This window comes from Engystomops pustulosus, chromosome 5 (genome assembly GCF_040894005.1).
Source record: "Engystomops pustulosus chromosome 5, aEngPut4.maternal, whole genome shotgun sequence".
Taxonomy (NCBI): Eukaryota; Metazoa; Chordata; class Amphibia; order Anura; family Leptodactylidae; genus Engystomops; species Engystomops pustulosus.
This window is the reverse complement of record NC_092415.1, coordinates 195,085,225-195,110,873: the sequence shown is the minus strand read 5'-3', so window position 1 is coordinate 195,110,873 and position 25,649 is coordinate 195,085,225. Positions and strand designations below refer to the sequence as shown.

General features: G+C 43.2%; 2 protein-coding genes across 2 annotated transcripts; one reads left to right on the top strand and one right to left on the bottom strand.

Moving 5' to 3' along the window:
- Positions 1-141: 141 nt before the first annotated feature.
- Positions 142-9,878, bottom strand: SLC25A40 (solute carrier family 25 member 40). The gene is made up of 11 exons (XM_072154247.1): positions 9,792-9,878; positions 8,518-8,608; positions 8,282-8,341; positions 6,375-6,481; positions 5,773-5,840; positions 5,444-5,565; positions 5,143-5,316; positions 3,741-3,850; positions 3,529-3,610; positions 2,746-2,826; positions 142-1,084 (listed from the first exon to the last, which is right to left on the bottom strand). The coding sequence occupies exons 2-11, from the start codon at positions 8,603-8,605 to the stop codon at positions 966-968; spliced, it is 1,011 nt and encodes a 336-aa protein (XP_072010348.1). The 5' UTR covers positions 8,606-8,608; positions 9,792-9,878; the 3' UTR covers positions 142-965.
- A 1,793-nt stretch (positions 9,879-11,671) lies between these two features.
- DBF4 (DBF4-CDC7 kinase regulatory subunit) lies at positions 11,672-24,501 on the top strand. The gene is made up of 13 exons (XM_072154246.1): positions 11,672-11,824; positions 12,580-12,643; positions 14,460-14,632; positions 14,809-15,000; positions 16,422-16,472; positions 17,198-17,267; positions 18,034-18,107; positions 18,454-18,484; positions 18,576-18,621; positions 19,784-20,686; positions 21,488-21,596; positions 22,877-23,001; positions 23,499-24,501. The coding sequence occupies exons 1-13, from the start codon at positions 11,747-11,749 to the stop codon at positions 24,391-24,393; spliced, it is 2,811 nt and encodes a 936-aa protein (XP_072010347.1). The 5' UTR covers positions 11,672-11,746; the 3' UTR covers positions 24,394-24,501.
- The last annotated feature ends 1,148 nt before the right edge of the window (positions 24,502-25,649 follow it).

Genomic DNA, 25,649 nt, shown 5'->3' with positions numbered 1-25,649 from the left:
ACCCCGTGTTTCCCGATGCCGGTTCGGCTCTGATCCAGAGCCGAGCCGGCATAGGCGCCGTGGCGGATATATCCGCCACTGAGCGCTAAGTCACTGCGCTCCGTGGCGGATATATCCGCCGCGGAGCGTGAAGGGGTTAAAGGTGAGCCAAAAACGGTTGGTGCACCTTGCCGCAGCGGTGCTAGATTCACGAATCTGGCGCACACTTCACAGGCAAACTGTGCACTTTTAATAAATGAGGGCCATTAGGTTTGTCAACAAAATGGGGAAAGACTAAACCCAAAGTGTGTGAAGAAGTCAGTGCAAGGTAGTGGAGGAAGTGTCATGGTTTAGTAAGTGTTTTCTGCAGCAGGAATTGGACCTTTCATACAGTTACATGGCAGAGTGAATGCAAGTGTGTATCAAAACCTACTTCAAGACATCGTTCCGTCCCTGTATTAATCACTCAAGGGGCATTGACCTGTATGAAATTTGCTGGTAGTCACACAGAAAAACTGGTCAAGCATTTGAACAATTGAAATTGCCGCAGCCCAGAATCCTGATCTAAACCAAATAGAAAACCTCTGGAAAATCAAATGTTGATCAATGAGACTAACATACATTGTTCTCAAATTTTGATCTCCGGTGTATTTTGCAGGTTCTGTACCAATCTGCCGCCTCCCTCCACACACCCCTCCTATTCCCCCTAAGGCTCTAAATCTAAACTAAACCCGAGTCAGATGATTTTTGTAAAATGGGATTGATACAATAACTTGCTCTCACCATCATTTGTTTTACCTTGGAAAAAGTTAAGAACTGGACTAGACGGTGACTTATAAAAATTACCATGACAGAAAATTCACACAAATTCTTCAGAATCCATCGGGTAGAAATACAAAAATGGATTATTTGTTCTATGGCACTGCCATGCGCGTACTACAGACGCAAAGTGAGGGACTCGTGTGCAGGATAAAACCTCATACAAATCATAAAGTCTTCAGTTGCTGCTCATTATTTAACTTGCGGAAAAAGGATTTTCCAAACTCGTAGGTGCTGATCATGATGGCGCAGGCGGGAGCGACCTTGATGAGGCGAGGACTCAAGCCTGCGAATGACGAGAAAGGTGAAAGTATAAGACACAATTCACTTTAACAAGATTTTTTTGGGGTTTATTGGTTTCCAAAATATTGGCTGCTCTTTCCCTCTGCAGCAGCCCCTCCCCCCTGCATTACAGGGGGAGCTCACACTTAGACACCGACTTCCTGCAAGAAAACAGCATCAGCGAGAGAAGAGCTACAGGCAGATAAGTTCTATACCCAAGGAGGGAGAGGGAGGCACATCAGATCGGAGTGTGAAATCTGGGAAGTAGCAGAGCTGACTGTCATTGTGTGCAATATGCATATCACCTCCGATCTCTTTTTCTATGTGTCAGATACTAGTACAATGTTAAGAAGGTAAAAGAAAGTATATAAACCTTGTACCCTGCTAATCTGAGCACATTGTCAGCGCACAGCATCTCATGGCAGAGGGATCATGAAGCGTCTGATTAGAGAGTCCCTGCTCACACTCTGGAATTTTACACTGACCATCAATGAGTGATAGGAGCCAAAACAGCAATCAAACTAAGTAAAATTGTAAAGTGGTTAAAAATTATCTTTTGTGTAAACATCACTAGGGGATAGAGATTTCAGAATTTTCTTTCATGGGCAACACCCTTTAAAGCACAAGGGAGAGGAGATCGCAGACTGTAGAAGACGTCAGACCAGGAATGAAGCTAGTGATGGCAGCAGATTCTTGGAGACAGACATCACATTGAGCACCTATGGCAGAGTCTGCAGGGGAAGGAGGAGTTGTGGAACAACACTCAGTATCAGTGTGTTAGAGCAAAGGAGAAAACATCGCTATAAAAAGGAGAACTCAATCCAGAAATGAAGCGGACATGACAGCTAGTGGTGGCAGCAGAATCTAGGACATGGTGAGCGCCTATGGCAGAGTCTGCAGGGGAAGGAGTGGTGGGAACAGACACTCAACACAAAGGCGAATAGATTCCTTATGGGCTGTAAAAGGAGAACTCAATCCAGGATCAAAGCCGATACACAAAATGTAGACCTTACAAGTCCGCAGGGGAAGTAGTGGGGGTAAAACACAGCTGCTCGATGTATTAGGAGAAGAGATCCCTTGTTGAATGTAGAAAATCAGACCCGGAATGAAGCCGTGCTCATACAAGAATGCTAGAGAAGACGGAGGAATCTTGTAGACAAGGATCTCACACCCAGCATGTGCAATTAATCACTGTGAAAAGCCCAAAACTAGGAGCTGGGCGCATATCAAGGGTCGTAAAATGTATGTAGGACTGAACATTGCGGCCTGGGACTTCATGAAATAGAGTGACAACTTAAGTGTTATGCAAAAACTTTTTAACGCCCAGTATACAGCAGCGACACCTGTTATTAGAAACAGTTACATTATCCTTATTTATTAACTACAACCTCCATCATCCGTTCTTACATCTGATGGCAAGATCAGCAGCAAAAAAAAAAAAAAAAAAAAAATTGAGATCCCAAGGTCCTGCACGTCACGGATCAGCTCCATAATAGATCCAGTTCTGCAGCACGGCTTCCGCTATGAACTCAAATGGTTATTACATGACACTGGTGCCACCTGCTGGTGACTGTATGACAAGCGCCGAATTTTCGTTTTCTTTACCTGCAGCACCAAATATTTATAATACACTTTATAGCATGAAAAAGCCAAAAATAAACTCACCTGCAAAGAGACCCCTGAAGCCGCTCTCAGATGTTATCCTGTACATGATCTTCCACGTTGATGTAGAGTTTTTCTTCGGGTCTAAGGAACACAACATATTTTTAAAAAAGTGTGAAGACTACGGTTGTGCATTAACCACTTTAGTTATTGTCTCTATTCCTCAATCCCTTAAAGGGGTTTTCCCACAAATCAAGTTCGACAGGATAGGGCCCAACTTGCTGATCAGTGTGGGGGCGGCCCCCACAAATCACAAAAACGAGGGGTCCCATGGGCTCCTAGTTACCTCCGTTGCTCTGGAAGATGACATCCGTGCATGACCGTTCTGTTCCATTCAGCTCTATGGACCTGATGGAGATCAACGAGCGCAGCGCTCAGCAATTTCTGTCAGCTCCAATGATGTATAGAGCGTGGCCGTCTGCTCCGTTACTTTCCCAGAGAGACTGAGGTAACCGGGACCCCATCGGACCCCTTGTTTTCATGATCTGTGGGAGTCTCAACACCGAGACCCCTATCGATCAGCAAGTTAGGCCTTATAAAACATAATAGGGCCTAACTTTGATAGTGGGAAAACCCCCTTTAATGGGGAGGCGGTTATACAAATATGGCATTTTTACAGACTTTCAGGAACTCTATTATATCCCAGACAGGCACATCCCTTTAAGAATCAAGGCAATTTTTTTGCAGCAATTATTTATGCTGATGTTTCTGAATGAGGCCACAGCTTAAAGTATAGGATGTCCTACATGATGGTGAGTCCTAACCTACCACCAACCCAAACCTCACCGTATAACACCTCTAGTTCTCCCATTTCTGTCTGTCTCCTTGTTTTCACTACATCAAATGGTAAAGTCACCACAGCCGCAACCTGCAAAATATCACATGCAAGACCATATTAAAGGGGTTTGTCCATGTATCCAACCTATCCACACATTCATATACAATTATAGACTGCAGGGTTTTATATCTACACAAAAGATGAATAAAATAGAACTTACTGATCCAGACACAGCCCCAGATGCAAAACAAATGGAAAAGGTCGGTTCTGCTTTGTTATATCTCTGGCAAAGCCACTTTCTTCCAAGTTCATAATTGTACCAGTACATTGCTGCAAGATAAATATTCCAAGTTATTATACTCCAGAGCTGCACTCACTATTCTGCTGCTGGTGCGGTCACTGTGTACATACATGACATTACTTATCCTGTACTGATCCTGAGTTACATCCTGTATTATACTCCAGAGCGGCACTCACTATTCTGCTGCTGGTGCAGTCACTGTGTACATACATGGCATTACTTATCCTGTACTGATCCTTAGTTACATCCTGTATTATACCCCAGAGCTGCACTCACTATTCTGCTGCTGGTGCAGTCACTGTGTACATACATGACATTACTTATCCTGTACTGATCCTGAGTTACATCCTGTATTATACCCCAGAGCTGCACTCACTATTCTGCTGCTGGTGCAGTCACTGTGTACATACATGACATTACTTATCCTGTACTGATCCTGAGTTACATCCTGTATTATACCCCAGAGCTGCACTCACTATTCTGCTGCTGGTGCAGTCACTGTGTATATACATGACATTACTTATCCTGTACTGATCCTGAGTTACATCCTGTATTATACTCCAGAGCTGCACTCACTATTCTGCTGCTGGTGCAGTCACTGTGTATATACATGACATTACTTATCCTGTACTGATCCTGAGTTACATCCTGTATTATACTCCAGAGCTGCACTCACTATTCTGCTGCTGGTGCAGTCACTGTGTATATACATGACATTACTTATCCTGTACTGATCCTGAGTTACATCCTGTATTATACTCCAGAGCTGCACTCACTATTCTGCTGCTGGTGCAGTCACTGTGTATATACATGACATTACTTATCCTGTACTGATCCTGAGTTACATCCTGTATTATACTCCAGAGCTGCACTCACTATTCTGCTGCTGGTGCAGTCACTGTGTACATACATGACATTACTTATCCTGTACTGATCCTGAGTTACATCCTGTATTATACTCCAGAGCTGCACTCACTATTCTGCTGCTGGTGCAGTCACTGTGTATATACATGACATTACTTATCCTGTACTGATCCTGAGTTACATCCTGTATTATACTCCAGAGCTGCACTCACTATTCTGCTGCTGGTGCAGTCACTGTGTATATACATGACATTACTTATCCTGTACTGATCCTGAGTTACATCCTGTATTATACTCCAGGGCTGCACTCACTATTCTGTTGCTGGTGCAGTCACTGTGTACATACATGACATTACTTATCTAAAAGCAAACAACCAAGTTTAAAAAGAATACAATCTCATCAAATCTCCAAAATATATATATCTCCAATTTGATAATTTTTTAGACATTAACCCACCAGAGAAGGGGACATCTCGCAGGACAGTGGGGCCCCATCCCTTCCACAAGGAGAGCCAACCTTCTTTGGCCACGGAGCTCTGGATACATGCGGTCAGCTCCCTGTAGGACAGCGGCCGGGACTGCATTTTCGTCCTGATGAGCTCCAATGGGCTGATCAATGTGGCTGATCCCACTGCAAAGATTAATTGTACAAAGGGAATCAGCACACCTGTGGTAGTGTATTGTAAGCTAGGTCGTAATAGATTTGTGGAATGGAGTCATTCCTCAGTTATTCTTCTTGAAAATATGAATCAACTCACATCTGGCTGTGGCTCCAGCAATAAGGGAGGCGATCTCTACACTGCTCATGCGATGGATCAGTAGGTCGCGTAGTTGATCATAGCAAGTGAAGTAGATGGCAGTGGCGGGTATAGCCATGACCCTGCATGACAAATAACACCATGAATATAAATATATAGGAACTGTACAAATACACAACCATCACATGCATATGACACTGTACTATGGAGAGTTAAATTTATTCCCAAAATGAAGTTTACATTTTTTGAAAGTCTTATGACAAAAAAAATTTAAAAAAAAAAAAAATAAAAAAAATAATAATGATATATCGATCTATCATGGCACTTACAATGTTGGAGGCAGCCCGCTCCATAGAGACCGGATCCCTTCATTTCTGACAATTTGGACAAATGCATCCTACAAATAAAAAATAAATGACTTCCATTCTGATTGTCACTGCATCATGTGACCAGGGGCTGGATCTATCCTGCTGTACTGAAGACATCCAGCCTCAGTCACAGTAGCTGCCAGACACTGGACAACTTTGATTACATTATGACTGTGAGGGGTCAGTGGGTCTTTCGTACATTGCATTGTAAGCCTGGGGGCTGGATTCATACTATAACTCCCTGACTCTTTGGATGGAGAGACCATGTGACCTGGGATCAGAATAATTGTAAAATAGTGTAAAGGTGCTGCTATTAATTATGCTGTTAATTATTTTAACTATGTAGCAACCAGGAAGAGGGAAAAGTTAGTAAATAGCATCATTCAGCAGTGCAGGGTTTAGTCCCTGGATAACACCTTCAGGCTCCGGTTATTGAGGCTCAATCGGTGTGTTCCCCCCACTGCTAATATACCAAGGCATCAGCGTGAACACATTAGTACAAAGCAGCAATGAGTCTACAACCATCGGCACTCGTAGTAGAATAGTAAGAACCCAGATCTCACCGCGGTTCCAGAGAATCGGCCCGGAGCTTTGTACCAGGCTCTGCTGTTCCCGTTCACACAGACGCACAGGTGATCCATGAGGCCATTGCAATAGACAAAGCATTTCCCTGACGAGAGACAAGTAATAAGATACTACACAGAAGAGCTGCCAGACCCACGGACGTCACTTCCCTATGTGTTATACCCAATATAATGTACACTTAAAGGGGATGACCACTAGTGCAGCTATCAGTCTCGGCTTCTAAACAGTGACTGGGTTAATCCCTCCTCATCTGCAGCAGGATAATTGTGCTGGATTCCAAGCTGGAGACTGTTCAATATTATAATGAAAGGTCCCATAAGACCAGACCTCAAGCATGAGGGCACGAGGCGGTCCTTAAAAGAAACCTACCATGAAAATTAATTGTGATAAACCAGGGACATTACTCATAGATCCAGGCACCGTGACTATGGTATCTTATATTTATTATCCATCGCCTCCTGCCTTCTAAAATCATCTTTTATAAATTATTCTAACGAAGGGCTCTAGGGAGTCTTAGAGTTCCTCTAATGCAGTAGCTTCACAGGTTGTTACACTGCTCCCTCATCACTTCACCCCCTTCCTCTGCCAGATGATATCTCACTGCAGCAGAGAAGGAGCGGGGGTTGATCCTGCACAGTGTAACAGCTTGTGAATCTGCAGCACAGAGGCTTTGGAACCCTTCGGGCTCCTTAGCACCAGAGGTTGTGTTAACATTTTTACCAAAAATGGTAAAAGGAATGTTTTTAGCCGGGAAGAAGGAGTATGACATTTTCAGTAATACATACAACTACTAGGCATAAATAGCATTAAAAGACGAATATTTATGCAAGAAAATCATCACAGACAGTTTGTTCTAAGTCTCCAGTCCCTGCCCAGACTACGGCAGTCGGCCCAGTCCCCCACCTGTCCAGACTATGGCCGATGCCTGGACCTCTGCATTCTGGTTCGGCCACACAACCCAGAAATAATGCCAGAATCCAGCATTATGTCGGGGATTTTTATTTTGGACTGAGGCTTCACTTTGCAGTGAACACATGACATATGCGTCCCCTACTATTACATACAGATTACAGTGATCTTACAGCAACATCCAACAGTTATCAGTGAGCTCTATATACAGGCTGCACATTGTATCTCTGCATGTCTATTAACCCCATGTGCTCCGGGAATCCCTTTAAAAATCACAGGATCCACTGTAGACACAGCGCTCAGTATAAGCTGCTGTGATAGGGGACTGATATCGTGCCCTCTGTCACAGTGCAGGATTGGGCTGTCGCATAGACAGCTTGATCCTGCCGATGGCTTTGTGCAGAAGTGCACGCTGCCAGAGGGATGAGCAGTACTCGCTCTAGGCTGCTGCAGGAGGTCACGTGACAGGAGAAATTCATTCTGGTCACATGTCCTATCGGCCCATGCGTTACTGCCATGATAAGACTGCAACTAGTGGCTGATCAGAGGGACAGAAGAGAATAGATCAAGGCGGATTTATCTGCATCAGACTAAAGATTAAATCTGTCTGTACAAGCGTAATAACCGATTGTACAGGCATTATCGCGATCTCTGCTTAGCACAATTTAAAAGTGGATTTTAGAAGAAAAGAAGTCATGGGTAGCAAATATAAGAAGATACCACAGTCACTGTGCCTGGATCTATAGGTAATGATGATAGATTTTCTTTAATGTTTAGCGACTCAAAGCAACTTTGTCACCAGGTTGTACCCCATGAATCTTCGAGCCCACCACAGGTAGGTTATGAGACGCCCTTTTTAGAATTCACTCTTAGGTGAAATTTCACCAGTTTCTCAAAAAAATAAATAAATACATACATACAAGTGAAAATAAGCAGAAACGAGTCACTTTAGATACATGAAACGTTCACAACTTACCTTTAGTGAAAGGTTTGCTTTGAGCTTGAAGCCGAATCTTGACAACATCCAAAGGAGTTACTAGAGGAGACACAAGACACCGGTAGGTTCATCTGACCCGAGGAACTCTTATCTTGTTCATGTAGGACATGGGCCACACACTGATTGTTCTGGATTTTCTTGCGTCCCAAGTGCAACAGGAGAGTTTGGAGGTGACAGCAGTTACTCACATGCAAGAGCTGAGCCTGGATACTTACCAAAGAGCGATGTGAGCAGGGCGCCTGCGGAGGAAGCCATTATCTGCTGCACTGGAGTGATGTTGGTGGGGTCTCCCTGCTCCTTCATTTTCTATGAAGAAAGAATTTCGCAATATTTAACCCTGTAGTGAGCAACCCATCTTGGGCCAAACCTATAGGGTCCATTTTTTTTCACACTTTTCTATCAAACTTTTTTTCATTTACAGCCATATGAGGGCATTATAATAAAGATAAGATCTATGAGTAACAGTCTCTGGTTTATCATGATGAATGTTGCGCTTTGTCCCTCCTACGCGGCTCCCTGTATGTTACTAGTGTAGTAGTAGCAGCAGAAGGGGAGTCTGGCACTTGAGAATTCTGGGATGAACCCTGCAGCTTTTGGTACATTTCAGATTATTAGTATATATGAGACTCGGATTTATCATCTGGAAGACGCAGGTTACCCGGGGTTGGCCAACTAACAACATTTTACCCCATATGCGCCATGTGTATCCAGCTTTACCAGAAACAGATACACGTTATGGATTAATCCAAAATAGAAATATCTCAGTTAATAGGTGATACACATTGACCCCTATTAACTAGTTACTGTGTGGAATTACTCAACATCTTTTTGGCAAGAAGCCACCAGGAGGAAAGTTCAGTTTGTTATATCATAGTTTTTAGCTCAGGTCCAGAACATGCGAAGCAGCTACAAAGGGGTTAAGAGGCATTTCCTAATGGTAAACCAACAATATTTTGAGGCTTCTACTACCGGAATTCCCTGTTCTTCAGCATCTCCATAATCATCCAATTAGTGTCACCACATTGCTGCAGCCTTGGACCCCGATTGGATAATTAACAAGGTTTTAGAAAGTTCTGCCAAGTTTATAGTGAAACTTTATTGTACTTTGGAAAGAATCATCACCAAGAGTTGTGGCTCTCCTGTAAGTGAACTACAAGTCTCAGGATGCACTGACCAATGCATTTCAGATCTGCACAGTCTGAACACTGACATGCTTCTGCAATTGAAGCAACACAACGTGGATTTGGGTACACAAATAACTTTTAAAAGTGTTCCTTAGACCCCACCATCCCCCAAGTTATAGATTCTCCCATAAGTAAATCCAAATATTTGGGTGCCCGCTGCAGAAGTATGGATCTTATCCCTCACTTATATTACAAAAGACAAATTAAAGCTTTGTAAATCTCCATAGCAAACAGAAACCACAACTTAGTGGAACTACAACTCCCATCATTACCAGCAACTACTACAAGTTACATTCAAACTTTACCTTTGACCTTTTGCAGCCACTTCAGGGTCCTGACATTGATGACCATGTGCTGTAGGGAAGTTATCAGTGACCCGTACAAGGCAGAGAGAGGGCAGAGGAGATTACAGCTAATACTCCTCATGGGTGATCACATGTGCGGCAGCACAGGGCATCTGCCTGCAGTACAGTTATACAGGTCACACACCTCCCTAGGAGGAGCGCGGAAGCAGCGGCCGCCATATTGGAAGTGGGCATTTATGCGTCATAATGCCCATATAACCAATGAACAGCAACAAGTTACTGCCTTTTACTTTTCTGAGAATAACATTATTCCACTTTACATAATACTAACAGAATAAAGAATATAATGTGCTAAAGTATAGAAGACTCTGCCCAAAATAAATATGGCCGCTCCTGTCATAAGCCTATCAGTCACATGACGTGCGCCTGGATGACTATTGGCTGGGTCATTTGACATTTGCTCTAATGCATATGAGCTTTCAATGAAGCAGATTCGCTACGGAAGATCTTACAGGGGATGTCATCATCAGCAGTGAAGCTCAGTTATTTTCCTATTGTAAAAAAAAAACATATTAAAACTAACAATAATATATAGTTTAATGTATTATTTTAAGTAAATTATAATAAGATAAAAGAAAATAAACAAGCCTCAGGGTTTATTATTTATTGGGGTATTCCGCTTTCACACTGACGTTCTGGAGACATACATTCGCCGCAGATATACGGTATGATGAACACATATGGGAAAAAGGTGCTCTAGCTTGGCTACATTCACACTAACGTGTGCCAGCCGTACCGTAGAATGGTGGGCACACGTCGGCGCCGGGTAGAGGAGGAGGGGATGAGCGCTGCTTACGCCGCGGTCAAACGTACTGCTAGGTGTCCGTTCATAACGCGACACTAGTGCACAGGGGGCGGTCCTCAGCCCGAACGCACATGCGTTTCCAATCGCATGTGTTTCCCTGGAAACGTATGTGCATTAGGGCCGAGGACCGCGTGTACGGTCGCTCGGGCTTCGGCCAGGGATTATACGTCAGTGTGAAAGCAACTGAGCTGAAAATCTGCACAATGTAAGGCCGCGGTCACACGTTCCGCTAGTGTTGCGTTTATAGTGCGACGCTAGCACGCAGGGAGCGGGCCTTGGCCCGATCGCATATGAGTTTCCGAAAAACACATGCGATTAAGGATTGTCTACTGAAGGAATTAAAATTAACAAAGATAAAAAATAGGCTTTTTGTCACAACGCAGACTACAGACACCACAAATGGTTTTCAAAAAGCGCAACCACACAAACGCAATGAAAAACGCACCTCACATAACCGGACGTTAGACAACACAATGGACAAAACACAAAAGTTTGGTCACACTAAAATCAAGAAACCAATTGAAGCAGAAATGCTGCGTCTAAGATATGAATCAAAAACGTATTGGAAAAACGTAACCAGAACAATACACGTGACACAAATTCTGTGCTGTCCTTGGTACTTGGGTCTCTGGTACTTTTGGTCGTATGACCCATGTTGTACCTGACAGGATTTGCACATAATACAGATGCATTATTGTTGTCTGTCGAATGAATATTAGCAGATCAAATAAATATAATTAATATACATACAAATGTATGTATATATTTTTTATCATAATTATTGCAAATAATCAATCGTAGTCAGGCCGCAGACAACAGTAATTCATCTGTATTATGGGCGCAAATTCTGTCAAGACAGTGACATGAGCCCATGTCATCAAATATTTATATATATTATACAAATGTATTTATTTTGTGTGTTTTACTATTTTTATTCTATTTTCCCCTCAGCTCAGGGGGAAAGATGATATAACAAGTGTCGAATCTGCTGCTCGATCACTCGGCGCTAGGTTTACTCATCCTGAGTGGGCGGGGTCTAGGGGAGAGGCGGGAAATCGGCGTAGAAATCAAATCCCGGCGTCACCGGGTAATGACAGAAGTGGCGCAGAGGCCTGAACCTGCCGGGACACCGGAGAGCCGCCTGGCGGAGGGACACAGTGGCCGCCCGGTGAGTGCAAGAGCCTCCCCGGGGATAGGGAAAGGGCTGCGGCTATGTCAGGGCCTCCCCGGGCACCTGCTGCTCATACGTCACTTTCATAACACATAAGAATCTGCTGGGAGTTGTAGTTGTATCTCGTCTACGTGTAGGGCTGTGACTATTCACTCCTCCTGCCCCATAGGAAAGCATAGGAGCTAGTGCCTTGAAGGGATTGTCCAAGGTGATGAAATACTGTCTTTCTAGTAACAGCGCCACACTAGTCTGGAGGCTGCAGGTGGTATTGCACCTTCAGTGCAGTTGCAGTACTAAATATAACCACCAAACCAGTGTGGTGCTGTTTCTTAATGGAGGCGGCCATCTTTTTTGTATATTTTGTGTTGTAGGTGATCCTCTTGCAGTGTATTTGCTGTTCCTTGATATCTCTCAATAAGGAGGTGTGATAGATGACATAAGGGGCAGTGTGAAATCTAATGTACAGGGTAGGGATCCAGACAGGGATCACCAGGACAGCAATATCAAGGCCTGGGAAGACCAGGGGGTCATGACAGGATGGTGACCCTCTGTATGGCTGGTGTCTGCTGTGTGGCCATTCTGAATATTGTATTTGCCCTGAGAAATACAGGTGTAATACCTGGACCCTGAGTGTCTTGGAGGAGGCTACAAGGTCCTGTATGAGCCTGGGAGACCCGAGTGCTGTGTATAACAGAAATACTGAATAATATGATGTAGGATTTACCTCTAACAGATTCCCTTCCCTCTTGTAGCTTCCTCCTCCTGCACTGCACAGAGTGAATGCTGTGAACCCTGAAGCCAAGATGCCGCGGAGTAGTGAGTATAATAATAATAGTAATCTTTATATAGCGCCATCATATTCTGTAGCGCCTGTTACAGAGTAGTAGTTAGGAGTGAGGGTCCTGCTTGCAAGGACTTTACAGGCTAAGAGGGTCAGTGCATTGTGGTTTAGTTGTTGTAGGACCCAAGGACCTCAAGACAGCGGGTCCATTCCACGTATATAGGTCTGACGCTTCCTGCATGTTTTGGGCCGTGTACTATCCCTTGTTACCACAGCTGGCACACGGCCTCATGTGTTTCTATGCGCTCATGCACATGGCTGTGGAGGTGACTGGAAGAGCTACAAAAAAGAAAAAATACTCTCCTCCGCTCCTCTTGACGTCGATCCCGGCGCTGTCCTCCGTTAGTCTTGACACTCCGGGGTCACGTAGAAAAGTAACTTATAATTAGCAGCCCGGAGCTCAGGGACAAGATATCCTGCACTTCAGGCTGCTAATTCTAAGTTTCAAGCCTAGCGGAGGACGGCGCCAGGATGAAGTGTGTGTGTGCTCCCTTTCAACTACTTTAATTTTTTAAATGAACTCTAGCATCACAATCCATCCTGATAAACCAGGGACACTTGCTCATAGATCCAGGCTGGGACACTCGGAATCTTGTATTTGTTATTCTTTGAAAATCAAGTTTTTCAATGATGCCAATGAGCCTAAAGGGCCACTGGTGGGTAAGGGTTACTGTAACTTCATAGGATGTTAGTCTGTGCAGGAGGACTTCCCCTTAGCACTGTGTGAGATTAGAGCATGGAGACACCGTAACAGTCTGTGAAGCTATGGCGCAGATGGGCTTAGGTAACACACCAGTGGTCCTTCAGTCTTAACAAAATTATAAAAAAAATTGATTTTTAGAAGGAAGGAGGCCACGTATGACAAATATGTTAAGACTGAAGGACCAGTGGCGTGAGCCCTTCTGCGCTGTACCTTCACAGGCTGTTACTGTCTCTCCCTGCTGTAACCTTGCACAGTGTAACGGCCTTTGGAGCTACAGTAACTGTTGCCACCAGTAACTTTTTCAATTATGCCAATTTTAGAAGGACAACAAATATAAGATCTCAGTTACGGTGCCTGGTTCTATGAGTAATGTCCCAGGTTTATCATGATGGGTTTTGATGCTAGTTTTTCTAGTCACTGTGGAATGTGTTACGAGAGCAAGATGAACCATCTTTTGGTGGCATTAGATTAGAGACTATCAAAAGGGGAGGGAGAAGGAATGAGCAGGAGGTCTAATAAAGTGAAGGCTTGGGCTGTTGGAGCTAATGTTTCTTTATTGCCCCAGGGGTTTATTCTCTACCATTATAAAGATCTTCTCTATAACATCCCATATGACCCGGCTTCTGCTACTACTGAGAGTAAGGCAGAAGCCTATGCTCCCGTTGTGCAGTCTATGGGAGACATTATAGCAGTTAGTCTCCATCACCAGCTCAGGCACAAATGAGTTAATAATATAACCTGCAAAGAGGAAAATTTAAATAATTTATGATGATTATATAATGAGCGGACCTCCTCCTGTATACACTAGTCTACTGATACACGGGAGATTTATCAGAATTGCCTGAGAGCAAAACTGTTGTAGTTGCTCATGGCAACCAATTGGAGCTCAGCTTTCAATTTCCCACAGCTGCTTATAAAATGAAATCTGAGCTCCGATTGGTTTCCATGGGCACCTAGAACAGTTTTATCTCACACCTCTGATGTCCCCCATTATATGTAAAGCTTAATGGAAGGTCTTGTAAGCTTTACATCTCCTTTGCTAGTAAGGATGTAAGTTTGATAATGTTTGTCTTTTCTGCGTTGCACAGAGGGCGTAATACAAGGGAGAGGAGTGAAAATGAAATCTGGCCAGGCGGCAACGAAAAAACTTCCAGACAAAGGACAAGTGCAGAAGCCTTTTACTGGCCAAGTGTTTTATCTGGACATCACCTCCAGACTGGTGGCTGGGAAACTGGAAAGAGAAATAAAGGAATTGGGAGGGGTAAGTTTGTTCCACTCATGTGCTCGTACTGAATACAGGGTTGTTGCCCCAAAGACCTTTACCTACTATCTGCAGTGTTGGGGAAAGGGTGCCAGGTCCTCCGGGTGCTGGGAAAACTGGGATACCGACGGTGCACGTTCAATTCTTCATTGCCTTTGTTTTTCTTTGTATTTCAGACTGTCGAAGGGTTTCTCAGTAAAGAAATAACTTATCTGGTCACCAATAAGAAGGAAGCAAAGTGTGCATCAAATATCAAATATCCCTTTCCCATGCCCAGTCCTGAGCATCCCACAGGGAGTGGGTCCAGCAGACCGAGCGCTCGTAAAGGAGACGGCAAGGATGGGGCCACCAGTAAGAAACCAGAGAAGGTGATTTGTCTTGGGTCATTTACACATCCTGCTAACAAGATCTATGAAACGTGTTCAGGCCAAGGTGTATGGTCTGTGTGGTGCCTGTGGTTTTTTGGCCATCCTGTGTGGCTCTAATGGAGACCTTCCCATCAGTAAAGTTGGAGGCTTGTTTTCTGCCTAACAAATTTGCACTTCAGCGATTATTTAATCCATGTTGCGTACTGGGCAGCGGAAAAACAATTCCAAATGCAGTGAAATTAGTAGGAAAATGCATTTGCATTTCTTGTGGGCTGGAATTTTACGGCTTTCACAGCGCGATCACGGGGAAACCAAATTTATATAGATTTACAAAAATTAAAATTCCAGTATAAATAAAAACTTCATATTACCATGTTTTTCATGCTTTAGTGTATGTAGCTGTGTGTGGTTTTATTTTTTTTTTTTTTAAATCTCATTTATGGTTACAGGGTAAACGCTGGGAATAATATTATATTTTGATACATTGGACATTTTGTGACACAGCAATAAATGACATGATATAATATATATCAGTTCTAGGGAAAGGGGGTAGATTTTTTAACTAATTTTCAGACCCCCTAGGGTACTTTAACTCTAGGTTGTCTGATCCTGACCCCTTGTCCTTGTATGACCCGAGACTGTCATTACAACAGATCGCCACTCCCTGACGTCACAAGGAGCGACGATCCAAGGCATCATGGCGGCATCCTCTGGCAGCAATCTAAGGGTTAACACCTGCGATCTGTGCTAGGAACAATCAGGGGTGTTACAAGTGGGTGTTTGCTGCAAGTAATTTTTTATTACTTCCAGTGAATAAACGCTGCTCCCTGGTCACCTGCTGTGACACAGCTGCATGGCTCGTTACATCCCTGTACCTGGTCATGTCATGTCACACGGGTGCACTGCTCATATCCCTGGTCATGTGATTTTAGACAGGTGCATGGCTTGATAATTCTGGTTAACTGTGCTGAATACTATGTAATATAACAAACCATGCCCCTGTGTCATCACATGGTTAGGAACATTTCTTTTCAAAGGAAGTAAACAATGAAGCGTCCTATAGAATGACAGCAAGCGGAGATCTAGAAAACTGAAATATATACAGTATTGGAAAACTTTAGAACTATTCATTTCACAAACAATAAACTTCTGAAGATAAAAAACCCCTTTAAGCTACGGAACACATTTGTTACAAGGACCTTATTTTGGTGCTCTTATGGTTATTTGAAAGGGACTTCGATTTAGATTGAAATTGATTCTGCCCCCCTCTGTCTTGGTGATGGTCAGCAGAGTCATCTGTCACTGCACTGGACTATAGACTAGGTGTGAACTGCACAGTCCATTGCTATACTTTTGTTTCTGTATATAGATAACCCAATAGTGTCACTTCTCATAAATGTCTCTATTTGTTCTATTTACAGGACGATGTAAGCAGAGGGAAATCATTGCTTAAAAAAGTGATAAAAGAACAAGTAAGTGACCCTTTGCTCGTAACAAAGCGTCTTTAACCCAGCACTGCAGCCGGTGAAAAACATGGCTGCTTTTAAATACAGGCAGTCCCCGGGTTACATACAAGATAGGTTTGTTCTTAAGTTGAATTTGTATGTAAGTCGGAACTGTATATTTTATAATTGTAACCCCAGTCAGAACTTTTTTGGTCTCTGTGACAATTGGATTTTAAAAATGTTGGGTTGTCATTAGAACCAGGATTAATACTAAAGCTTCATTACAGACACCTGTGATAACTGTTATAGGTGATTATTGTAGCATAGGGCTAAAGTACAGTAAGTTACCAACATCCAGAGGTCCGTATGTAACTAGGGGTCGTCTGTAAGTTGGGTGTTCTTAAGTAGGGGACCGCCTGTATATAAAAAAAAAAAATACAGCCCCTCTCCTGACAATGGGTAGTGTGTGGTATTGCAACTAGGCCCCATTTCTTTACAGCTGAGCTGCAGTGCAGTCAGTAACCTTGGTCAGATGTGGTGCTGTTCTTGAAAGCTTTTTTTTTTTTTTTTTTTTTTTTTTCACTTTTCAAAGGCACCATGAAAAAGGTCTACCTACAATTTTGACCACACAAATTTAGCCAGTCCTGTGTATTGGCCCTGTATATCTGTAACCATACCATTTGTGTGTGGTGATGGTAGCAGAAGGATTGTGAAAAATGTATTTAGCAATACAATGTTTTCTGTAATTGCAGGAAATTTTTCAGAAAAACAGCATATTGGCCAATGCGCTAAACTGGGGAGTACAGATTTTACACTTGGACGGTAAGAAAGATATGATTTTAAGTGAAATTTTTCACAACCAATAGTTGTGACGTGAACCATCCCTGGTGAGCCGGACGCATTCATGAGTAATTGTACCCAGTGTTTGTTCTGCAACACCTTATGTCAATATAAAGTTACATTTACATTGGTACAATTATTCAAGGTCATGAAAGGCTTATCCTTATCTGCTGTTATGATGCTGTAATCGCTCTGGTTCATCCACCCACAATGGAACACTATGATGGTGTGCGATAAAGCTTCCCTCTCTGTACATGTGTACGGGTTAATGTAGTAGTCCTAATATATTGACTGATCCCATAGGCCTTAAAGGGAACCAGTCACCACACATTTTCCAAATACAGATAGTGACTGGTTTCTATAGTATTCTAATAATGGACACTTCTTCTTTTGTTTTTAATGAAGCCTTTAGTTTGAGGTGGGTACATTTGCATGAATGCTTGGTTCTCTGAGTATCTGATCACTGAGGTGATCCTATGTTCCCTGTTTAGACAGAGCCACCTTGCCCCCCCCCCCCCTCTCCCCCGTTCTTGTATTTAGTGCAATCTTTAATCAACCAATACTTCATCTACCTGTGGCTTTGGAATGGGACCGTTCCTAGTGCGCCCTAGGATACCCTTTGAGCACGGTTCTAGCCTCCTTCTCATTGTATTGTCCTGTTACTTGCACAGAGTTGACATTTGATGAGACGATACATTAAGCTTCTGAGTTTGATTTCATTTGGACAAACCTGTATCTGCTTTTTCAGATGCGAGAGTCATTATAGAATCCAAGAGGAGATACTACAAAGCAAAACAAGCAGATGCTTTGAACAAACCAGTGGTAAGTGCATTGTTTGCATTTATTTTTCTTACTTTACTATCCTCATATTAATTGCGGACAAGGATATTAAAAGGAGTTTCTTCACCCCGTTAAAGGGCTGTTTGCACCCTTCTCTATTCCAGGGGTTATTGTGCCAGGTTCGGTGCACAAGGGCGGTGTTCAATATAAATTCTCATTGGTGGTTGCATAGTATTGGTGTGTACTCCCAATGCCTCACCTCTATAATGTGATAATTATTTATCATAAATGGGTGAGGCAAAAGGCCACCACGAATAGGGGGAAAGTATGTGTAGGGATAGACTGTTCATTCTAAGTAACATTTATATCTGAAAATTCTGTTTTGTAGGGAAGACGTTCAGGTCCACGGAGACCACGAGGTCAGTGATTATTTAAATCATTTTTTTTTTTTTACTTTATCTGATGTGTCAACTTTTGGGCTGTGACTAAATAGCCTTCTTTCTCTTCTAGCACAAAAATTGAAAAGTCCATTTCTCAAGGTGGAAGATAACAGCTGGTGCGTGTTCTTTCTTGTTGTCCTGCAATCTGAAAGATTATAAGTGTCTGAAGCTTTTGTCCTCTCTGCTTTGTTTCTATATTTGATGGCAGAAATTTTTGTAAGGTATTTATTCTTTGGTCACATAGACGCCAAACTGCACAGTAACCTGATCTAGCATGTGGTCCATCAGTAGGATCAATTTTGGTGGTCATGGTGTTTCTGGTTCAGCAATACACATTAATGGGGTTTTCCCACAAACTCAAGTTGGGCCCTATCCACAGGATAAGGCCTAACTTGCTGATTCGTGGGGGTCTCCGTGATCTCTATTGAGATGAATGGAGCAGAACAGTCATTCACGGCCATTTGCTCCATTACTCTCATGGAGCACTGAGGGGTCCGATTTGCGGTACTTGGGACCCCATTGGATCCCTCGTTTTCGTGATATGTGGCGGGTCTCGTCACTGAGACAAACAGTGATCAGCAAGTTAGGGCCTTGAATTTGTGGGAAAACCCCACAAACTGTATGCAAAAGGGCCTGAAGGGCAACATGCTCCATATTGTGCTCAACCCTTCAGACTCCTTTGCATACAGTATTTCATCCTGGTAGTAGATGATGTCCTTTAAGTAGAGCTGAAATATTCCATAGTCCTTTTATGTGAAATCTCAAGTGATTTCCTATATTAAAAAAAATTCAAGACATATGAAAATAAGCAGTTATATTTAGCAAATTTAAGTTTGCAGGCTACAGGGCAGTGGAACCTTAGTCTACACTATATTTGGTTACATAAGAATCACAGAATGTGGCTTCTGAAATGACCCCTTAAACAGCCTCTAAACTTGACTATAGAGATTTCTTATAAGAGAATTCTAGATATGACATTTACTGACAGTTTACTAGAACGTTGCTAATGTAATCGGCTAAAATATGAATTGTGTGTTGTGTTTTTGTTTTTTTATTATTATTCTGCTATGTAACTCTATGGCTAAAAGGCAGCAGACTGGACACATAGAAGTGAACATGTAATACTATCTTTAACTTTGCACATCCAGTTGAAATTGCCACAATACTTGACCTTGACTTCACAGCCCTGTCTCCCTCTTGCTATATTTTCGCCATAGTTTTAAAAACTTATCTAAAATGCATATGTCAGTTGTTATTGAAAATGCTAATCTTTTTCAGCTTGTACAGACCGCTCTACCTGATGTCACCGTTGTTGCGGTCCTTCCAGTCTACTGTCTGCAAACCTGTGGAGAAACCTGCTCCTGATTTTGCTGTTAATTGTCCACTTCCTTCTCCTGTTCCCCTGGATTTTCCTCTTCCTTCTCCTCCCTCTCCTGTTGCTTCTCTTGCTGTAGGTGGTCCTCTTCCTTCTCCTGTTCCTTCTAGTCTTGCTGTAGGTGGTCCTCTTCTTTCTCCTGTCCCTGTTTCTCGTCTTGCTGTTGGTGGTCCTCTTCCTTCTCCAGTCCTTGCTGGTTCCCATCTTGCTGTTGGTGGTCCTCTTCCTTCTCCAGTCCCTGCTGGTTCCCGTTTTGCTGTTGGGGGTCCTCTTCCTTCTCCAGTCCTTGCTACTCCCCGTTTTGCTGTTGGGGGTCCTCTTCCTTCTCCTGTCCCTGCTACTCCCCGTCTTGCTGTTGGGGGTCCTCTTCCTTCTCCTGTCCCTGCTACTCCCCGTTTTGCTGTTGGGGCTCCTCTTCCTTCTCCTGTCCCTGCTACTCCCCGTTTTGCTGTTGGGGCTCCTCTTCCTTCTCCTGTCCCTGCTGGTTCCCGTCTTGCTGTTGGGGCTCCTCTTCCTTCTCCTGTCCCTGCTGGTTCCCGTCTTGCTGTTGGGGCTCCTCTTCCTTCTCCTGTCCCTGCTGGTTCCCGTCTTGCTGTTGGGGCTCCTCTTCCTTCTCCTGTCCCTGCTGGTTCCCGTCTTGCTGTTGGGGCTCCTCTTCCTTCTCCTGTCCCTGCTGGTTCCCGTCTTGCTGTTGGGGCTCCTCTTCCTTCTACTCCTGCTGCTGCTGCTCCTCCTGCTGCTAGTTGTTCTCCTGCACCTGTTGCTGCTGCTGCTCGTAAAAAGATAAAAATTGTGGTCAAGCGAAGGTGAGTTCTTACATTACATTCAACTCTATACTGAAATTTTTTTTTTTTCCTTTGGCCATACACTATCAACAGACTATTGTTATGCTTTGTAGGTATATCTATATAATGTATAAATTGCGTGTTCCCTAATTAGAAGGGGATGTTTGTCGGTACGCCTGTTGGCTGAGCAAAAGGGTTGTGGGTCATTGCAGCAATGGCCATTCGCTATAATACTTTGGGGGGGGCGGGGTAGATGCACATGGGCAACATGTTGGTCCATTGTGATCAGCGCAATGTATTGTTCTGTACAGGACAGTATTCCTCTGCCATGTAGGTGGGGGTAATGTAACTGTAAAAATTTCTACAGTGATGTCATGAAAGTAGGGCAATTGTGTAGCAGCTACAATGGTGATCTCCGCAATCATACAATTAAAACAGCCGACGCTGGGTGCAACCCTCTCCTCACAGCAACTCAACTGCTCCTACAGATTTTCAATGAGATTCGGGTCTGAAGAAGGCTCAGCCCCTCAATAGGAGATTGTAAATTTTTTTTTTTTTTGGAGAAGAATCAACAATTTTATATCTTTGTCTGAAACCTGAAATGTGGCAATAGGTAGAAAAGTTTAAGACCGACGAATACTTGCGCATGGCACTATACATGATACACGAGTAGTCTGGGCTTGTGAGAGCAGTACAGTTATACATTGACTACTCAGTGTCTAGGAGAGGGCTATGCATTTGCATGTTGGTGGCCATCATTTATGAAATGTATTGAACAGTTTGAAATATTGATTTATTTTTTTTCCTTTGTTTTACCATCAGACTCAATAAAACTTGGCATGGGCAAGAAGAGGGGAATAATAAACTTAAGGAGCAGAAAAAGCGTGGATACTGTGAATGCTGCCTCCAGAAATATGATGATCTGGAAGCTGTAAGTACCTTCTGACGCATCGTAACATGGGTATTTTGACGGTGGCAAGGTCTCTCCGTGACAGTACTTTGTGTTGAAGGGCAATTATCTATACAATGCGTATTCTACATATTGCAGAGGGGTTAAATGATTCAGCGGTGGGCTTGGTGCCTCATCATAAAGTGGCACATTTATTTCATTGCCCCCTGCTGTTGGCTCTGATGGTTTCAGTCCCGTGTGCGTACCAAGTGGTTAGGGGGCTGCACTAGCAGGGGAGAGCGCTGGAAGTGTAAAGTGGTTGTCCTGAGTTATTAATAGGACATGGACAGTGAATGGAGTGGCAGGCTGCTTGCTCATCCTGCCGCTACAACTATTAGCAAGAATAGTATCCATGTTCTCTGGATCATGGGGAGTCTTGTGGATAGGGAATAACTTGTAAACTGGAGACAAACCCTTTATAAGGATAATTAAATGTTCTTTTAGCTGTCGTTGCAGTTTTGGGCCCTTTCTCACACTGCCATTGTGGCGACCTATATCTGGCTGCAAATGACTCGTGTCACCGTACTGTGCACAGCCAGCCATCAGGCCTCCCTATGGGAGTGTTGTGAGCAGTGCTCACCCCTCCAGTGCGTGGCTGTATGTTTTTCTGAGTTAAGGCCAGGCGACCATAGGATGGTTTGAAAGATGCCATCTCTCCTGTCTACCTTTTTGATTTTTATTTTTTTTTAATTTATATGAAGTATCTAAATAGAAATGATCCAAACTATATATAAAAGTGGACCCTGACTTACAGGCGACCACCCCCCCCCCCCCCCCTAGTTAAAGATGGACTCACTGTGACCTCTGAAGTCTCTCAATGCTTTACTATAGTCCCAGGCTGCAATGATCAGCTGTAAGGTGTCTGTAATAAAGCTTTATGGATAATCCTTGGTCCCATTACATCAAATAATTTTGTAACTCTAATTGTCACTGGGCATAATTTTCTTTTTTCGGGAACTACAATTATAAAATATATAGTTTTGACTTGCATACAGGTTTGTTCTCAAGATAAACTTATTTTGTACATAACAGCCTGTAATGTAAACCCATATGAAAGGGTCACCTATAAACTTCATAAAGTCTTACCGTATTAGTGGTGATGTACATTCTGCATACTGGCTGCCTTCATGAAGATCTTCCCAGGGTAGAACACTTTTTGGTTTGGTTAGTTCTCCTCAAAGGCTTCTTTGTCATCTAAAAAAATTTTGTGTAAGAACACACTTTTTTTTTTTTTTTTTTTCCTCTCTCTCTCTATATTGCAGCACCTTCAGAGTCAGACGCACAAGAACTACGCTCAGGGCCCGTATTATCAAGACGTGGATGATATAATCACAACTTTTGAGTTTGACTTTGTGGACTGGTCAAAAGTTAAACAAGAGTCACAAAGGTAACTTGGTAAATCACTTCATAATGTGACTTTCTGTGCTTCAAAATACTATTTCTGGAAAGATTGTAATAAACTTTGTTTGGTCTTCTTGCAGAAGACTTGTGAGGCCTAGATCATGTCACCTTCTTTCGACTAATGCACAGAATTGAAAGGATTTCAATGCCTAATTTGCATCTCTGTTAAGTCTTCTGGTTTTGTGAACCAACTCCAGGAGTGGCCAAGTACACAGAACCGGAGCAATTCCTTCCATTATACCTGACCTCTGTATAGTCGCTGAGAAGACTTGCAACTGTTCGGTGTTCCACCATTCCTGGATTTGGCTCACAATAAGGGTGGATTCCATGAACAAGGGGGTTGCATATGTTCACATCATGTACTAAAATGCCATTTTTTCTTTTTTTGTTCAGTTTTATTCTATTGTCTAAAAATCTTGTGAATTATTATAATTGGTTTTAATTTCCTATTTTTATTTTATTTTTTTTTTTATTCCTATCTAGGCCTGGATTATACATTCCAGTTGGACACCTCAACAAACAAGACAAGGTGTTACCACAGCAGAATAACCACATTTCCCCCAAACTCAACCCTGTGAATAACCTGGAGCCTGGTGTTACACAAGGGGCAGAGTCTACAACCCTGCAGGATGCTGCCTGTGCCCTGGTCTGTCACTCTGAACCCATCTTTACCATCCCCTGCCCCCCACAATCTATATGTAGCATCACCTGCGTGACTGACTCCTTCTCCAAAGCGCCCAGTTCTCAGGCAATTACACCCTCTCATGAGAACGTGTCCCCCACCCAACCAGTGGAACCTGTGACTATATCCTTGGTGCACACCGACTGCACCCAAAAAGACTTGGATCCCTCTAAACCCTTACTGGACACGGATCTATCTATAGCTGCTCAAAACTGTGTATCTGAGCCCGAAAACTGCTGCCCTGGTAAAAGACTAAAGCTGGATGAACCTGTAATGGAGGCCGATGATGCGTCTGCGGCACCACCACTGGTAAAAGTTGAAACCTGCAGGGATTTGGAACAGAGTTCCCCTTTGATGCAGTCTGATGCGTTAAGTCGCTTACCTCACAGCTCGTCCCCCAGCAAACCACACCGAAAAGTCAAACCACCGGAACGCAAGGCAAGAGGTCAGGAGGAGCCTCCCTCTAAATCTCCTTGTAAGGTTTCGGTCCCCCTAAAAGACTGTCGCGTGGACTTATCCAAAAACCTACTTGAATGTATATTTCAGAGCAGCGACGTCCAGTCAGAGTTTTTTGGCTTCTCCAGTAACTCCCTGGATAATCCGCAGGGGGACAAGGAGGATCCGCCGTCATCAGACCTACTCTGGGCCTTGTTCTCCAACAGCGGTTCTTCAGCCTTGACTTTTAATGGATTTTAAATTGGGCTTTTTTTTTATTTTATGGTTTTATGTATTTTTGTAAATACATTTTATACATGGACATCTTTACAAAAAAACATTAAATCAATGATGACCTTTTTGAAAGTTCTTTTGCAAGTAAATGTTTTATCTGGTGCCTTCTCTGCGCTGGGAGACAAGGAATTTGTCTGGAGTTTTTGCTTATCGCTCTGAGTAATGGACAAGAGATGGAGGCAGAAATCCACTTACATCTGATAAAGGAGAACATTATAGTGTTATTGAATTTCAGAAGCCTTGCTCTAGGGTAGGATCTGCTTGTGAAGTAGATGGCAGGATAGAAACCCCCTTGTGTGTGACTCCTGCAATAGACACCACCTTAATGGAAATGACTATCAAAATGAAGTAAAAACCATGGACACTACTCGGTTACAGGCACCGTGACACTGGTAATCTTCTGTTTGTTACCTATGGCCTCCTTCTTCCCAAAATCAACTTTTAAAATTATGCAAAGTGTTTACCAGAGCCCCTCCATGCTGTAGCTTCACATTGTTTCTGGAGTTCCTCTGTGCTGTTATAATGAGCAGAGCAGTTACCCTACCCCTTCCCTTTCTGCTGCTAATTACACAGGGAGGGGGAGACTCATTCTGATCTTGGAGCATGGAGGGGGTCTGGTAACACTTCACAGGAGCCGTGCAGACTCTTTGGCATCATTTTAAAAGTTGATTTTAGAAGGAAATGGGCCATGGATATCTATGAATTCCACACTCACGGTTCCTGCATCTAGGAGTAAGTGTCCCCAGTGTTATCATGATGGATTTTCTGAACTCTTTATTCACTGGTCTCAAAGGTGACCCCTACACACATAGAACATTAGACTAAATCATCAAGTGACCTTGGTATTAGAGGTAAAGGTCTCCACATGTTACCTGCTATTCATAGGCAGGTCATTAGACGAAAGTTGAATGAAGTAGCTGGGGGTAAAAAAGCTCACTGTTCTGAGATAGTTTTGTCTATATTCTCCCCCAAAATCTCACTTCCTCTTGACCACTAGATGGCGCGCCAGAACCATAAGGTAACCACCTAAAGCGCAGTATATACTGATATCTTGCGTGAAGAAGTTCAGACTAGAATCAAAGCCTTGAGCTGCTATTTCTATTGTGACGCATCAGTGCAGGGTTAGGGCTGAAGGGATATAGAAGATCTTGTCTAAATTCTGTAACTGGGGGGGGCTCTTACAGTGGGTTTGGGCATGTATATTTCTGGGGTCTATACCTAGG